Below are 17,197 nucleotides of genomic sequence, written 5' to 3' on the forward strand. Positions count from 1 at the left end.
TAAAGACAGTCATTACAACAACTCACCCCAACTCACTGCTTTGAATCGTTCTTGAAAAGGTTGCAATAAACCTGTTAAGACTTACTTTAGTAAGTCACCCTGTATTCCATGTAGTCTGCAAGACCGTACAGCTCCTCCATATCCTGGAATCATTCCTTCTCCTTCAGGCAAAGGTAAGACTGTAGTATAAGTACTCTCATAGAACAGTATAGCACCAAAGGCTGCAATTAGATATTCATATACAATACAGCAGCCTTTAAAGACAACATTATATCACAAACTACACAAAACATATGGTATACCTAACAAATTCTGTTCCTATACACACTTGTGTACTACTCACCACTATAATGGCTAAGAAAATGGACATCATGGGAGAACTGTCAAAGGGGGAATGGGCAAACATTGGGGCATATGTATTAACCTGGAGAAGGCATAAGGAAGTGATAAACCAGTGATATGTGCAAGGTGATAAAGGCACCAGCCAATCAGCTCCATTATGTAAATTAACAGTTAGGATCTGATTGGCTGGTGCCTTTATCACCTTGCACATATCACTGGTTTATCACTTCCTTATGCCTTCTCCAGGTTAATACATCTGCCCCTTTATTCTTTGCCATTATTGCCATGACTGGATCAAACATTATATTACTATACAAAAATGGTTGTAAAAAAAAAAAAAAAACAGAATAATAGCACTGTATGTTACAATATTTCAGTGGTAAAAACATAGAAAAGCAATAAATAAAGAAAAAGCTAATGACAGAGAAAAAATACAGAGTGTGATCCAGAGGCAGGAATAAGTGCCCCTTAACTTGCACCTTGCCCCTTTCTGCAGACCACCAATGGCCAAGAAAAGCTTATTTTGAACTCTGAACTTGGTCTTTAGATACATACATCTGTTATTTTTAAGATTTCAAATGTAAAAACAGCACTTAATTTACATGTGCTCAAGTCTTATTTTCAGAGAAAGGGAATAAGTACAGGAATAAATAAATAATAAGTAAAGGGAATAAGGTAAAAAGTACAGTCCCTATTTTTTGCTATTGTGTTGATCTTATCTCATACCTTTTTCTGTGCTCCCAAACAAAACAAAATGTTTTTTTTTTTGTTTGTTTTGTGTGTGTGTTGTTTTTTTAAATAGTAGCATTCTAAGGCGAATACAGTATATAAACATTGTGTGCACATGGGGTCACTGACAAGGATATCATACACTTATAAAAGGGAAGCCTGTGAAAGTCTACACCAGTTGAAATGGATCAGGTTCAGTTTGGTGGCTTGTTGTGCCTGAGGATTGTTGGCACCTCTAGTCCCGTATGTAGAGTAACCTGTGTGGAGAAACAGAATAGAAGAATTAATCATTTCAGACAGACCATAAATATCTGATTGTATGCACACAGAGCAATTACATTGTGTCATTGCATCATAAACATATACAACCTAGCTGAATTTTCATCAAATAAAAATGTTTATATTTGTTGATGCTCAAAACTACTGCATCACAAGCAAATGAAGGGTATAACGGAATATGGTGATTAGATGATGTATAGGGTCAATATTGGCCCATAGTGTTTTTCCTCCCTTCCTCCAGATTAGGACAGATAGAATTTAGAATAAATTGAATTGATGGATTTGTATCTGTTTCCCAATTCTGGAAAGCGTAGTTATCATTACTAACATTTACTGGCTTTTGTCAGGAACACATTCTATCAGGGGACACATACAGTATACAGTAAGTTTGTTTATGTAATCATGTTTCAGGTGCAGCTGATTTATACAATTTTGGGGAGCAGATTCCTATAGTTCTGTGGGTTCCCAAACTTTCATGAATCACGGCACCCTAGAGTATCAGCATTTGATTGAAGGCACCGCTCGGCTAAATGTTTTTTAATGATTCATTTTGGGGAAAAAAAATGAATTAAGTAAATTGTGCCATCCTTAGGTTCAGTTATGTGGTGGTGTACAGAGTTGTGCTTCTTATTGTTCACATGTTTATGACCCACTATTACAATAATCTGATTTGGTACTGGACCACCCACCCAAGGCACCCCTGCAAGAGCCTAGCGGCACCTTAGGATGCCTAAGCACACAGTTTGGGAACCACTGCTACAGTATTTATTTATTAACAGTTTCTTATATAGCGCAGCATATTCTGTTGCGCTTTACAGTATAGTTGCTTGTTTACATGCCCGGTAACTAGCTCTGTAAATGTGTGAGACCAAATACTTGCATTAGCTACCAAGAGCACATGTTGCCAGCCCTTAACTGTATTAGAACCCTTCTCTAGATTGTTGATTGGCAACAAGCAGTTCATAAAACCTTGACCTGCAGACCTCCTTTAATTTTAGGTTTCATTTTTCTTTTTTTTCCCCTCTGCTTTGCTCCCTGTTTTCCCCAGCTCTTCTTCTCTAATTTCTGCACTATTGACTGTCATCATCAGAACTGACTCATAGCTAGGTCTGCATGTGAGATGTGCAGAGAATAAGGGGTCATCAAATTAGATCCGATACATTTTCAGCTGCTAAAAACTGCCATTTTTGGCCAATAAAAAACGTTGCGATTTATGTCTGATGGTCAAAATCTTGGCATCCAATTAGAGGCCGTTTTAACGCCCGAAAATGGACCCACGATCGTACGAAAACACATGAGATCGGGGTAGGAGGCAGTTTGAGAGGGCCCTTGTGCAGGCTTTTTGCAGGCCCTCTCCTCCCTGGCCGGAGGGGGGTTGGGCGTGCCATGTTCCTGCACGACTGTGCATGCGTAATTGACCCAGTGGCCATTCTGCACCCAACAACATGTACCCATTATAGATACACCAATGCAGTAGAGATCTCCATACACTGATTGGTGAATGGTTGTAACTATCCCACAATCAGATTACAATAAGCCATCAGAGGTGTTAAGGCACAGACCAGTGAGAAACAGCATGGTACTAAAGGATGGGAAAATAATTTATCAAGTAACCAAAAGATCTGGTCTGAGCTTACAGCAACAGGATTTAAAGCTGGTGATGGTGGTGTCTGCATTATAAATCAGCCAGATATATGAGTTTTCTCTGGCTGGGTCCACAGGATAACATTGGGATATTGTCGAGCAACAGCGAAAATGGCGCCAACATGGTCACGAGCTTTCTGGCCTCCCAGGATGCATTGGGGCCTTCACCATATAGTCCCGCCCACTGACTCAGTCAAATCAGTTTTTTGCTTGGTGCGGCAGGAAGCCGCATGGTCGCAGGGCTGCTGAGAGTGCAGCCTCAAGCTTTTATTATTTTATTATTTTTATAGACTTACTATGTTTTTTTTAGCGACTTCTCTTAACAGCGTCTTAAACGCATACTAGAAAGAGTCGCTCCAACAACTCCCCACCGGGTCGCAACAACGCTTACCTTCAGGTATTAGTGCTGTCTCGACGGGCGTCTGTGTCAGGATGTTCTAGCAGGTCCAACAGACGTAACCAGGCTGTGGCCGGAGCATGGGGAGACGGTGAGTCTATGGACTTCCTCTTACTAGAGGGGTCAGGACACAGCTACACTGATTTGGTGGAGACTACAAACAGTGTGTTGATGCGCCGAACATCTTGAGTGCGACAGCGCTACGCTCTGGGGATCATAGGCGCCAGGACTAGGTAGAGGCCGCGATCCTGGGAGTTTAAGTCAACAGGGGGATTCAGACGCTCTCCTGGCCGCCCCTCCTCCGAGTTCATGGCCAGTTCCCGCGTGTTTCTCGTTTCATGAACTGAATGACCTCACTTCCGGCTCAGACGCTACCATAAGGGTACTCGGACGTAGCTTAGACGCTGCGGTTGTGTACACTATAGATAAACCCACCCAGACCGAGTCGCAGGCCTTAGCGTCTGCATACACGTGGAAGTCGCTCAGCGTCCGTGTCCGTCAGTGAGCGTCCGTGTCCGTTATCAGTTATCAAGAGCGGCAGTGTACACCAGTAGCGTCTGAATCCACTCAGCATCTTACGAGCGTATTTGCTGGGATATGGAAGTGTGGTGAGTCTCCCTGTATCCCGCTCTCTGGAGGCAGGGTATACAGTACTAAAAATTCCTTCTACTTGTTAGTATGAATTGTTAATTTTTAGTACCTATTGCATATGAGATCTGTATATTACTGTGTTTTCTGCATGCTATGTTGAAGGAAAAAAAAAGGAACCGGTTAAAACAGAAGTACAATTTCCCTACTTATGTATAAGTTGTTATGGAGGTTGTATTCTCATATGGCAATGTCTAATGCTTTAACATGTGACTGACTGCTAGTATGTGTGCTGACTTTTCTGTGTAATGTCAGTCCTGTTCTGACTCTCAAATCAGGTGCACTGTGGTCAGATTGATCTCACCTCTATATGCTGACATATAGGGCGATTTTCAGTCATAAATTGTGTAGTCAATAACAGATTATTACCGTGTCTGTGAGCGGCAAAAGTGATGAGGAGAATTTATCAAGCACTCCTACAGCCCTAATATGCTTAGCTTGTAAGTCAGGGGTAATTTATATGAATCAATTAATCACTTATGAGGGTTTGTGTGCAAACTGTTTCGCATTTCAGCGAAGTAAAAAACAGGAGTTGGTTCAACCACCAACAGAGCCACCATGGAATATGTTCGCAAAGACTATCTTCTATAGCGGACAAATTAACTCCAGTAGCACCACCTCAAGGGTTAGGTTATACTATGAACCCATACATGCAGCTCCCTTCCTACGGCTTGGTTCCAGTAGCTTCTACAAGCAACCAAGAGAGAGGTAAGACTAAGGCAGATACGTCTATGTGGCAGACTACACAAGATGATACATCGGATGATGATGATACAATAGATTCAACTCCGTATGATGATCAGTCGCAGAGTTTTAGTTCAGATGATGTAGCTGAACTTATTAATGCTGTGAAGGCTGTTCTCTCATTGGAAGAGCCAGCCAAGACAGTGTTAAAAGCTAAAGCACCTGTATTTAAATGAACAAAGTCAGTGAAAGCTGAATTCCCGGCGTCAGATGAGCTGACGGAAATGATGGAGGAGTCTTGGGCGGCGCCCAGTAAAAAGTTTAAGATTCCTTTAAAGATGGGATTCTTATTATCCATTTCCAGCTATGGATTGTTCGAAAAGGGAAGTTCCTCCAAAAGTAGATGCACATGTTCTGTGACTCGTGCATAAATCTGCTTTACCACTGTCATCTACCTCACTAAATGATGTCAGACAGAAGGGTAGATAGCCTTTTGAAAAATATTTTTTCTCTAGTAGGAGCAGTGGTAAGACCTGATATGGCTTTGGCCTGGGTAACAAAGGCAATGGGCGAATGGATAGAGGAACTAGAGAATAGCATCCCTTCTCCTACTAGGGAGCAGGAGGATAATTTCTGCCGTTTAAGACAATCTGCCCAGTATTTAGAAGAAGCAGCAATTGATGTAGGTACAGTTGCTTCTAAAGCTTCAGCCTTGACAGTAGTTGCTCGCAGAGCAGTTTGGCTACGTACCTGGAAGGCAGATGCGGAATCCAAGAAAGAATTGGAAGCATTGCCTTTTGTCGGTAATATATTATTTGGAAAACCGTTATCGGATATCCTAGAATCAGAGGCTGAATCGAAAAAGGTCAGATTTCCGGCTGCTTATAATCCTAAATCCAAGGGTTTAAAATTTTGCTCATTTCGTTGGCAAAGCAAAGTGAAAGCTAAAGAGGAGCCTAAGCAACCCCAGTTTAAATCCAGGGGTAGGAAGCAGTGGGCTAGCAAAAAGCCAGCTTCCAAGCCAGAACAAAAACCGTCAGCCTGAAGAGACGGGCCTCCGCCTGGAGGATTCCAGGGTTGGGGGCCGACTCCTTAATTTTGCACACATATGGCAACAGTCTACAGCAGATGCTTGGGTGCAGAAGGTAGTATCTCAGGGGTATGGGTTCCCATTCAGGAGGCAGCTTCCTCAAAGATTTTTTTGCACCAGCCCATCTCGTATAGAGTCGAAGGCCAATGCCCTGCAAGAAGAAGTCCAAAATGACTGCAGTCAGGTGTGATTGTCCCAGTACCTCCATCACAAAGGGGACAGGGGTTTTACTCCAATCTATTTCTAATCCAGAAACCAAATGGGTCATATCGACCAATTCTCAATCTGAAAATGTTGAACAAATACATATGGATCCCGAAGTTCCACATGGAGACGTTACACTCCATAATGTTGGCTATGGAACCGGGAGATTACATGGTATCTCTGGATGTACGGGATGCTTACCTACATGTGCCTATAGCACTGTCACATCAGTTTTACCTCAGGTTTGCCATCCTCCAAGAACATTTTCAGTTCCAAGCTCTGCCTTTCGGGCTAGCTACAGCACCCAGGGTGTTTACCAAGATCATGGTGGTTATGGTAGCTTGTCTGCGCAAACAGGGGATAAGAATATTCCCATACCTAGACGACCTGTTAATCTTAGCACAGTCACAAGATTTACTGTTGAGCCATCTTCAACAGACAATAGTTTGTTTACAGAGACACTGGTGGCTCATAAATTGGGAAAAGTCGTCCCTGAATCCGTCACAGCGGATGGTTCATTTGGGGGCCATATTGGATTCAGACCTACAGAAAGTTCTCCTACCAGAGAAAAAGATAGTCAAGGTGCAGGTCATGGTTCAGGAAGCGTTGCAAGCCCAGACAATGTCAGTCCATGCAGCAATGCGACTGTTGGGTCTGATGGTATCAACCTTCGACATGGTAGAATATGCGCAATTCCACTCCAGACCGTTGCAGCACCTTATTCTGACCAAATGGAACGGAAATCATCAGACGATAAAAAAGCAAATGATAAAGTTTCCAGTAAGTCTAAAAAGGTCTCTAGCGTGGTGGCTACAGACAGACCATTTAGACAAGGGGATACCCTTTTGGATAAAAGAGTGGCAAGTCCTGATAACAGATGCCAGCCTGCAGGGCTGGGGGGCGGTACTCGGAAGCCTATGGTTCCAGGGAATATGGACCGCAAGGGAAAGTCACCTGCCAATAAATCTGTTAGAAATAAGGGCCGTTTACTTGGCTCTAGTTCAGGCAAAGGACAGTCTGCAGGGAAGACCAGTCCAGATTCGCTCCGACAATGCGACGGCAGTAGCATACCTCAATCTTCAAGGAGGTACTCACAGCAGGAGACTGATGGAGGAAGTAACTCCCATTCTAAGATGGGCAGAACTCCATCTCCCAGCATTGTCAGCAGTATTTGTCCCGGGTGTACTAAACTGGGAAGCGGATTTTCTCAGTCGGCATACCATTCAGGAAACCGAATGGGCACTGTACCCAGAAGTATTTCAGACACTGGTGAACAGATGGGGTCTACCAGAGATAGACCTTATGGCGTCTCGTTTAAACAACAAAGTTCCAAGGTACGGATCGAGAACAAGGGACCCAGGAGCGGTCCTTGTAGACGCACTGTCAGTAGAATGAAGGTTTCAGCTGGCGTATCTATTCCCGCCAATATCTCTGTTACCCAGAGTAGTGAGAAAGATAATATAAGCAAAAGGAGCAATGATTCTAATAGCTCCAGCTTGGCCAAGAAGGCATTGGTACACAGATCTGCTGGGTTTGTGCGAAGGATCCATTCGCACGGGCATTCGCAAGGAGATTGACAGGAACAAGGCGTTTGTGGGTGGCAACTGACCATTTTCTGGGAGTGTTTGGAAAAATGCAGGTGTGTTCAAGCGTTTGCACGGAGGGTTCCTGACTAGAGATGAGCGCCTGAAATTTTTCGGGTTTTGTGTTTTGGTTTTGGGTTCGGTTCCGCGGCCGTGTTTTGGGTTCGAACGCGTTTTGGCAAAACCTCACCGAATTATTTTTGTCGGATTCGGGTGTGTTTTGGATTCGGGTGTTTTTTTCCAAAAACACTAAAAAACAGCTTAAATCATAGAATTTGGGGGTCATTTTGATCCCAAAGTATTATTAACCTCAAAAACCATAATTTACACTCATTTTCAGTCTATTCTGAATACCTCACACCTCACAATATTATTTTTAGTCCTAAAATTTGCACCGAGGTCGCTGTGTGAGTAAGATAAGCGACCCTAGTGGCCTACACAAACACCGGGCCCATCTAGGAGTGGCACTGCAGTGTCACGCAGGATGTCCCTTCCAAAAAACCCTCCCCAAACAGCACATGACGCAAAGAAAAAAAGAGGCGCAATGAGGTAGCTGTGTGAGTAAGATTAGCGACCCTAGTGGCCGACACAAACACCGGGCCCATCTAGGAGTGGCACTGCAGTGTCACGCAGGATGGCCCTTCCAAAAAACCCTCCCCAAACAGCACATGACGCAAAGAAAAAAAGAGGCGCAATGAGGTAGCTGACTGTGTGAGTAAGATTAGCGACCCTAGTGGCCGACACAAACACCGGGCCCATCTAGGAGTGGCACTGCAGTGTCACGCAGGATGTCCCTTCCAAAAAACCTGAACCACTAGCCATGAACATAGGCCAGGGCCTCAGCCGTTCCTTGCCACTCCGTGTGGTAAATGGCATATTGGCAAGTTTACGCTTCTCCTCCGACAATTTTATTTTAGGTTTTGGAGTCCTTTTTTTTCTGATATTTGGTGTTTTGGATTTGACATGCTCTGTACTATGACATTGGGCATCGGCCTTGGCAGACGACGTTGCTGGCATTTCATCGTCTCGGCCATGACTAGTGGCAGCAGCTTCAGCACGAGGTGGAAGTGGATCTTGATCTTTCCCTAATTTTGGAACCTCAACTTTTTTGTTCTCCATATTTTATAGGCAGAACTAAAAGGCACCTCAGGTAAACAATGGAGATGGATGGATTGGATACTAGTATACAATTATGGACGGACTGCCACGGTTAGGTGGTATAAAAAAACCACGGTTAGGTGGTATATATTGTAATACAATTATGGATGGACGGACTGCCTGCCGAGTGCCGACACAGAGGTAGCCACAGCCGTGAACTACCGCACTGTACACTGGTTGATAAAGAGATAGTAGTATACTCGTAACAACTAGTATGACTGACTATGACGGTATAAAGAATGAAAAAAAAACCACGGTTAGGTGGTATATATTGTAATACAATTATGGATGGACGGACTGCCTGCCGAGTTCCGACACAGAGGTAGCCACAGCTGTGAACTACCGCACTGTACACTGGTTGATAAAGAGATAGTAGTATACTCGTAACAACTAGTATGACTGACTATGACGGTATAAAGAATGAAAAAAAAACCACGGTTAGGTGGTATATATTATAATACAATTATGGATGGACGGACTGCCTGCCGAGTGCCGACACAGAGGTAGCCACAGCCGTGAACTACCGCACTGTACACTGGTTGATAAAGAGATAGTAGTATACTCGTAACAACTAGTATGACTGACTATGACGGTATAAAGAATGAAAAAAAAACCACGGTTAGGTGGTATATATTATAATACAATTATGGATGGACGGACTGCCTGCCGACTGCCGACACAGAGGTAGCCACAGCCGTGAACTACCGCACTGTACACTGGTTGATAAAGAGATAGTAGTATACTCGTAACAACTAGTATGACACTATGACGGTATAAAGAATGAAAAAAAAACCACGGTTAGGTGGTATATATTATAATACAATTATGGATGGACGGACTGCCTGCCGACTGCCGACACAGAGGTAGCCACAGCCGTGAACTACCGCACTGTACACTGGTTGATAAAGAGATAGTAGTATACTCGTAACAACTAGTATGACACTATGACGGTATAAAGAATGAAAAAAAAACCACGGTTAGGTGGTATATATTATAATAATACAATTATGGATGGACGGACTGCCTGCCGACTGCCGACACAGAGGTAGCCACAGCCGTGAACTACCGCACTGTACACTGGTTGATAAAGAGATAGTAGTATACTCGTAACAACTAGTATGACACTATGACGGTATAAAGAATGAAAAAAAAACCACGGTTAGGTGGTATATATTATAATAATACAATTATGGATGGACGGACTGCCTGCCGACTGCCGACACAGAGGTAGCCACAGCCGTGAACTACCGCACTGTACACTGGTTGATAAAGAGATAGTAGTATACTCGTAACAACTAGTATGACTATGACGACGGTATAAAGAAAGAAAAAAAAATACCACGGTTAGGTGGTATATAATTATACAATTATGGATGGACGGACTGCCTGCCGAGTGCCGACTGCCGACACAGAGGTAGCCACAGCCGTGAACTACCGCACTGTACTGTGTCTGCTGCTAATATAGACTGGTTGATAAAGAGATAGTATACAACAATATACTACTATACTGGTGGTCAGGCACTGGTCACCACTAGTCACACTGGCAGTGGCACTCCTGCAGCAAAAGTGTGCACTGTTTAATTTTAAATTAATATAATATTATGTACTCCTGGCTCCTGCTATAACAACCTGCAGTGCTCCCCAGTCTCCCCCACAATTATTATAAGCTTTTATACATTGATGTGCAGCACACTGGGCTGAGCTGAGTGCACACAGACTGAGTCACACTGTGTGACTGCTGTGTATCGTTTTTTTCAGGCAGAGAACGGATATAGCAGAGAACGGATATATTAAATAAAAGTTAACTTAACAACAACTGCACTGGTCACTGTGGTAAACTCTGTCTGCACAATCTCTCTCTCTCTCTCTCTCTTCTAATCTATTCTAATGGAGAGGACGCCAGCCACGTCCTCTCCCTATCAATCTCAATGCACGTGTGAAAATGGCGGCGACGCGCGGCTCCTTATATAGAATCCGAGTCTCGCGAGAATCCGACAGCGTCATGATGACGTTCGGGCGCGCTCGGGTTAACCGAGCAAGGCGGGAAGATCCGAGTCGCTCGGACCCGTGAAAAAAAACATGAAGTTCTGGCGGGTTCGGATTCAGAGAAACCGAACCCGCTCATCTCTATTCCTGACATCAATTACGGTCCTGGACAGGCTGAAGTGATCGCAGCGGCTGAGTAAGTCCTGGGCTGCGCAGAGACTGCACAAAATCTGTTTGTACAGCTCTGCTACACATGCGTTCGCACACTTGCACAGCTAAAATACACTCCCCTGTGGGCGGCGACTATCTGATCGCAGCAGTGCAAAAATCGCTTGCTAGTGAACAGGTCTGAATTAGGCCCTATGTACATGTGTGTGTGTGTGTGTGTGTGTGTATACACACATTTGTATATCTTTAAATTTTTCCTGTGTTTTCAGTGGATTCATTTTTGCCTTGATCCCATATTGGATTTTAGCAGCTGGATTTAAAATTTGATGTGCAACTTGTAGGAAATATATATTATACACAAAGAATTGTGTTTTAATCACTAGACTGTTAGGGTGTGTACACATGGAGAGATCCTTGCTATGCCCGATTTTCACTTGCGATTTCCCTTGAACTCCCTGGATCCCAGCACCACAGATTTTGACTAACTTTTCTTGAGATATGGACTATGGGGGTAATTCTGAGTTGATCGCAGCAGCGAGTTTGTTAGCAATTGGGCAAAACCATGTGCACTGCAGGGGGGGCAGATATAACATTTGCACAGAGAGTTAGATTTGGGTGGGTTATTTTGTTTCTGTGCAGAGTAAATACTGGCTGCTTTATTTTTACACTGCAATTTAGATTTCAGTTTGAACACACCCCACCCAAATCTAACTCTCTCTGCACATGTTATATCTGTCACTCCTGCAGTGCACATGGGCCCTCATTCCGAGTTGTTCGCTCGGTAAAAATCTTCGCATCGCAGCGATTTTCCGCTTAATGCGCATGCGCAATGTCCGCACTGCGTCTGCGCCAAGTAAATTTGCTATGCACTTAGTAATTTTACTCACGGCTTTTTCATCGGTCTGGCGATCGTAATGTGATTGACAGGAAATGGGTGTTACTGGGCGGAAACAGGCCGTTTTATGGGCGTGTGGGAAAAAACGCTACCGTTTCCGGATAAAACGCAGGAGTGGCCGGAGAAACGGAGGAGTGTCTGGGCGAACGCTGGGTGTGTTTGTGACGTCAAACCAGGAACGACAAGCACTGAACTGATCGCAGATGCCGAGTAAGTCTGAAGCTACTCAGAAACTGCTACGAGGTGTGTAATCGCAATATTGCGATTACTTCGTTCGCAATTTTAAGATGCTAAGATTCACTCCCAGTAGGCGGCGGCTTAGCGTGAGCAACTCTGCTAAAATCGCCTTGCGAGCGAACAACTCGGAATGACCTCCTTGGTTTTGCCCAACTGCTAACAAATTTGATGCTGCGATCAACTCAGAATTAGGCCCCTATGTGTGCTTATGATTTTGGCTTATGTGAGATTTTGGCTTATGTGTGATGTCATTGACATGTGAGATGAACTAGATAGTACACCAATTTAGCAAGGATTGACTTGCCTGCACGGTCTATCTTTTCTTGCGATGCCGACCTGGCGGGACCGCGCATCGGGATCGAATCGGGATCGCAAGGTGACTTTCACCTTGCGATCTGCACGAACTTTTCTTGCGATTTTGACTATATAGTCAAAATCGAAAGAAAATATCTCACCGTGCGTACACACCCTTATATGTATCATGTAGAGGCCATTATTCTCTTTGTTTTGTATACAGGTTTAGAATGCTTTTGTTTTGCATATCAGTCACTAAAATACAGTACGTCTGTATTGCATGGAATTTACTAGAATTATATTTGTAGTATACTTGTCAGGCAGAATTGAAGACTTTTTGGGGCAGGCTTGGACTGGCCCACAGGGGTACAGGGGAAACCGCCGGTGGGCCCCACTGCCTGGGGGCCCACCTCCTGCTCTAAGGATCAGGTTCCAGACTGTGCACTTGAATTATACATACAGTATGTTACCTTATACTGAACAATGATATATTTTCTACAGTGCATTACTGTTATTAATCTGGTACATTATCATGCATGCAGCAGCTGAATTTACTGTATATATTTTTGAAAAGGACCAGACATTGCACTCTCTAATGGTTAGTCAAACCAATGAGGTGGCAGGCCACACCACCTCTGCAGACTGGCCACACCCTTAACAATGTGCCCCTACCACTGCATTCCCCCTGGTGGGCCCTGCATGCCCCAGTCCGACACTGCTTTGGGTCATATATAATAGGGTCCGAGTTTGCTGGAGGTGTTGGATGCCGTCCAATCTCAGACATTTTTTTAAAAGGGGCAATTATTTACAAGGCATGGTTTTGCCTCGTAAATGATTGTCACTTAAAAAAAACCTCCTCCGGCAAATTTGGACCCTATTACATATGCCCAGAGCCGGATTAATGAGGGGACTCCGGGGGTAAGTACCCCTGGGCTCCTCAGTCTGAGAGGGCCCCTCTGCCACCAGCCACAGATCGGATCTCTGTTATAGATCCAATCCGCAGCTATGAGTTTCCCTGCAGGCACTGATTGCCGTCACTGCCGCCGGCGCCGCAGACCTTTGCTGGGTTGCTAGGTGGCGGCTCAGCTAACAAATGGGCTGTACAGCTGCAGCCTGCGTCTCCTTTACTGGCTGGAGCGCAGGCTGAAGTGGAAACGGAGCAGCCTGTGGACTCGTGGAGCAGGGTAGATGTGCTCCGAGGAGAGCAGAGGATCTCTCCCTCTGCTCCTGTACTGTGTCTCTCGCAGCCTGTCTTTATCAGCAGCAAGACAAGTAAGACAGGCTGCATTGAATTTTTTCTTTGCTGTTAAGAATTAAATTTGAGTTAAGGCTCTGGGTCATATATATGCATGTATTATTATTATTATTTTTTTATGGTTTTAATTTTAGACCTGTCTTAAGTACCCCGGGCCCTCCGAAGTCTTAATCCGCCTCTGCATATACCCCTTTGTATTTGATCATAGCACTTTGACATCCACATTAGACAAACCCCGCCTGCATTTTTTGTCACAAGGGCAATTCCACCAGTAACGGAATCACTTTCTACAATGATAAACTCTATTCATTATACAACTGCCACCACTAATGTGAACAAATGATCATAACAAACAGCTCACAATAAACCCAGTGGTGAATTTTCCACTAGGCACATGAGGCACGTGCCTAGGGTTGACACTTACTGGGGGGAGGGAGCATGCTCACCTTCTAGGCCGATGGGCAGGTGATTCTTTTTTTTTTGTCATTACAACTTATTTTTTCATTCTGAAATTGGTGAAGGAAGGGGCAAAAGTCAGTAAATTGTGGTGGTGGGGGAGGAGGGGGGGGGTGAGGTTGGTGTTGCTTTATCAGTTAGGAGGCTTTAACATGAAGGGGCAGTGACGTGATAATGTTGTGTCTAGGGATGGCCTGACCCCTAAATTCGCCACTGAATAAACCCCATACAAAATAATATCAAAATAGCTTAAGTGCCATCTTGTGTTACACTTCATAAATCAGCCTACTTTCAAAATCGGTAACAGAATCACCATTCATGAGACATGTTACTTTGTGTGCGTGTGTGTGTATGTACACAAAATGTATAAAATCAGCTTCCAGAATTAAGTCCAGATTTTCACAATTTTATTGTAAAATGGGTACATCCTGGGAATACATCAACATAAATTTGGTAAAAGTATGACGATTAGTATAACCCTGGGCACACTTTTTAATAAAGTTATGTCAAAGAGCTATGATCAATAGAGTCCGAGTTTGACGGAGGAGGTTTTCTTTAACGTTTTTTCTCTGACGTCCTAGTGGATGCTGGGAACTCCGTAAGGACCATGGGGAATAGCGGCTCCGCAGGAGACTGGGCACAAAAGTAAAAGCTTTAGGACTACCTGGTGTGCACTGGCTCCTCCCCCTATGACCCTCCTCCAAGCCTCAGTTAGATTTTTGTGCCCGGCCGAGAAGGGTGCACACTAGGGGCTCTCCTAAGCTTCTTAGTGAAAGTTTTAGTTTTAGGTTTTTTTATTTTCAGTGAGACCTGCTGGCAACAGGCTCACTGCATCGAGGGACTAAGGGGAGAAGAAGCGAACTCACCTGCGTGCAGAGTGGATTGGGCTTCTTAGGCTACTGGACACCATTAGCTCCAGAGGGACCGAACACAGGCCCAGCCTCGGAGCTCGGTCCCAGAGCCGCGCCGCCGGCCCCCTTACAGAGTCAGAAACAAGAAGAGGTCCGGAAAAATCGGCGGCAGAAGACATCAGTCTTCAACAAGGTAGCGCACAGCACTGCAGCTGTGCGCCATTGTTACTCAGGCACACTTCACACTCCGGTCACTGAGGGTGCAGGGCGCAAGGGGGGGGCGCCCTGAGCAGCAATGTAAAACACCTTGGCTGGCATAAATACACCACATATAACCCCCAGGGCTATATGGATGTATTTTAACCCCTGCCAGAACTTACAAAAAAGCGGGAGAAAAGGCAGCCGAGAAGGGGGCGGAGCCTATCTCCTCAGCACACAGGCGCCATTTTCCATCACAGCTCCGCTGGAAGGACGTCTCCCTGACTCTCCCCTGCAGTCCTGCACTACAGAAAAGGGTAAAAAAGAGAGGGGGGGGCACTAATTTGGCGCAGTTTTGATACTAACAGCAGCTATAAAGGGAAAAGCACATTTTATAGTGGTATTCCTGTTTATATATAGCGCTCTGGTGTGTGCTGGCATACTCTCCCTCTGTCTCCCCAAAGGGCTAGTGGGGTCCTGTCCTCTAACAGAGCATTCCCTGTGTGTGTGCGGTGTGTCGGTACGATTGTGTCGACATGTTTGAGGAGGAAAATGAGATGGAGGCGGAGCAATTGCCTATTATACAGTTGTCACCCCCTAGGGAGTCGACACCTGAGTGGATGAGCTTATGGAAGGAATTGCGTGACAGTGTCAGCTCTTTACGACAGACAGTTGACGACATGAGACAGCCGGCTACTCAGCTTGTGCCTGTCCAAGGGTCTCAAACGCCATCAGGGGCTTTAAAACGCCCGTTACCTCAAATGGCAGACACAGACACGGATACTGACTCCAGTGTCGACGATGATGAGACAAACGTGACTTCCACTAGGGCCACACGTTACATGATTGAAGCAATTAAAAATGTATTGCATATCTCTGATAATACAAGTACCACTAAAAAGGGTATTATGTTTGGTGAGAAAAAACTGCCTGTAGTTTTTCCTGTATCCGAGGAATTAAATGAAGTGTGTGATGAGGCGTGGGTTTCCCCCGATAAAAAACTGATAATTCCTAAAAGGTTATTGGCATCGTACCCTTTCCCGCCAGAGGATAGGGCACGTTGGGAAACACCCCCTAGGGTGGATAAAGCGCTCACACGTTTGTCAAAACAGGTAGCACTACCCTCTCCTGATACGGCCGCCCTAAAGGAACCTGCCGATAGAAAGCTGGAGAATATCCTAAAATGTATATACTCTCACACGGGTGTTATACTGCGACCAGCAATCGCCTCAGCCTGGATGTGCAGTGCGGGCCTGGCGTGGTCGGATTCCCTGACTGAAAATATTGATACCCTAGATAGGGACAGTATATTACTGACTATAGAGCATTTGAAGGATGCATTTCTATATATGCGTGATGCACAGAGGGATATTTGCCGACTGGCATCAAGAGTTAGCGCGCTGTCCATTTCTGCTAGAAGAGGTTTATGGACGCGGCAGTGGTCAGGTGATGCAGATTCTAAAAGGCACATGGAAGTATTGCCTTATAAGGGGGAGGAGTTATTTAGGGTAGGTCTATCAGACCTGGTAGCCACGGCAACTGCTGGAAAATCCACATTTTTACCCCCAGGTAGCTTCTCAACCTAAGAAGACGCCGTATTATCAGGCGCAGTCCTTTCGGCCCCATAAGGGCAAGCGGGCAAAAGGCGCCTCATTTCTGCCCCGTGGCAGAGGGAGAGGAAAAAGGCTGCAACAAACAGCCAGTTCCCAGGAACAAAAGCCCTCTCCCGCCTCCGCAAAGTCCTCAGCATGACGCTGGGGCTTTACAAGCAGACACGGTGGGGGCCCGTCTCAAGAAGTTCAGTGCGCAGTGGGCCCACTCGCAAGTGGACCCCTGGATCCTTCAAGTGGTATCTCAGGGGTACAAATTGGAATTCGAGACGTCTCCCCCTCGCCGTTTTCTAAAGTCTGCTTTACCGACGTCTCCCTCAGACAGGGAGGCAGTATTGGAAGCCATTCACAAGCTGTATTCCCAGCAGGTGATAATCAAGGTACCCCTCCTACAACAGGGAAAGGGGTACTATTCCACACTATTTGTGGTACCGAAGCCGGACGGCTCGGTGAGACCAATTTTAAACCTAAAATCCTTGAACACTTACA

General features: G+C 45.0%; 1 protein-coding gene across 1 annotated transcript in view; it reads right to left on the reverse strand.

The window, feature by feature from the left end:
* Positions 1 to 591: 591 nt before the first annotated feature.
* The window catches only part of TRIM67 (tripartite motif containing 67), a 310,592-nt gene continuing 293,986 nt past the window's right edge, over positions 592 to 17,197 (reverse strand). Inside the window, exon 10 of the mRNA XM_063917642.1 lies at positions 592 to 1,328. Coding sequence (XP_063773712.1) covers positions 1,266 to 1,328 — 63 coding nt within the window. The 3' untranslated portion in view covers positions 592 to 1,265. The remainder of the gene's footprint in view (positions 1,329 to 17,197) is intronic.

The sequence above is a fragment of the Pseudophryne corroboree genome, chromosome 4 (genome assembly GCF_028390025.1).
Source record: "Pseudophryne corroboree isolate aPseCor3 chromosome 4, aPseCor3.hap2, whole genome shotgun sequence".
In the NCBI taxonomy this organism is placed as follows: Eukaryota; Metazoa; Chordata; class Amphibia; order Anura; family Myobatrachidae; genus Pseudophryne; species Pseudophryne corroboree.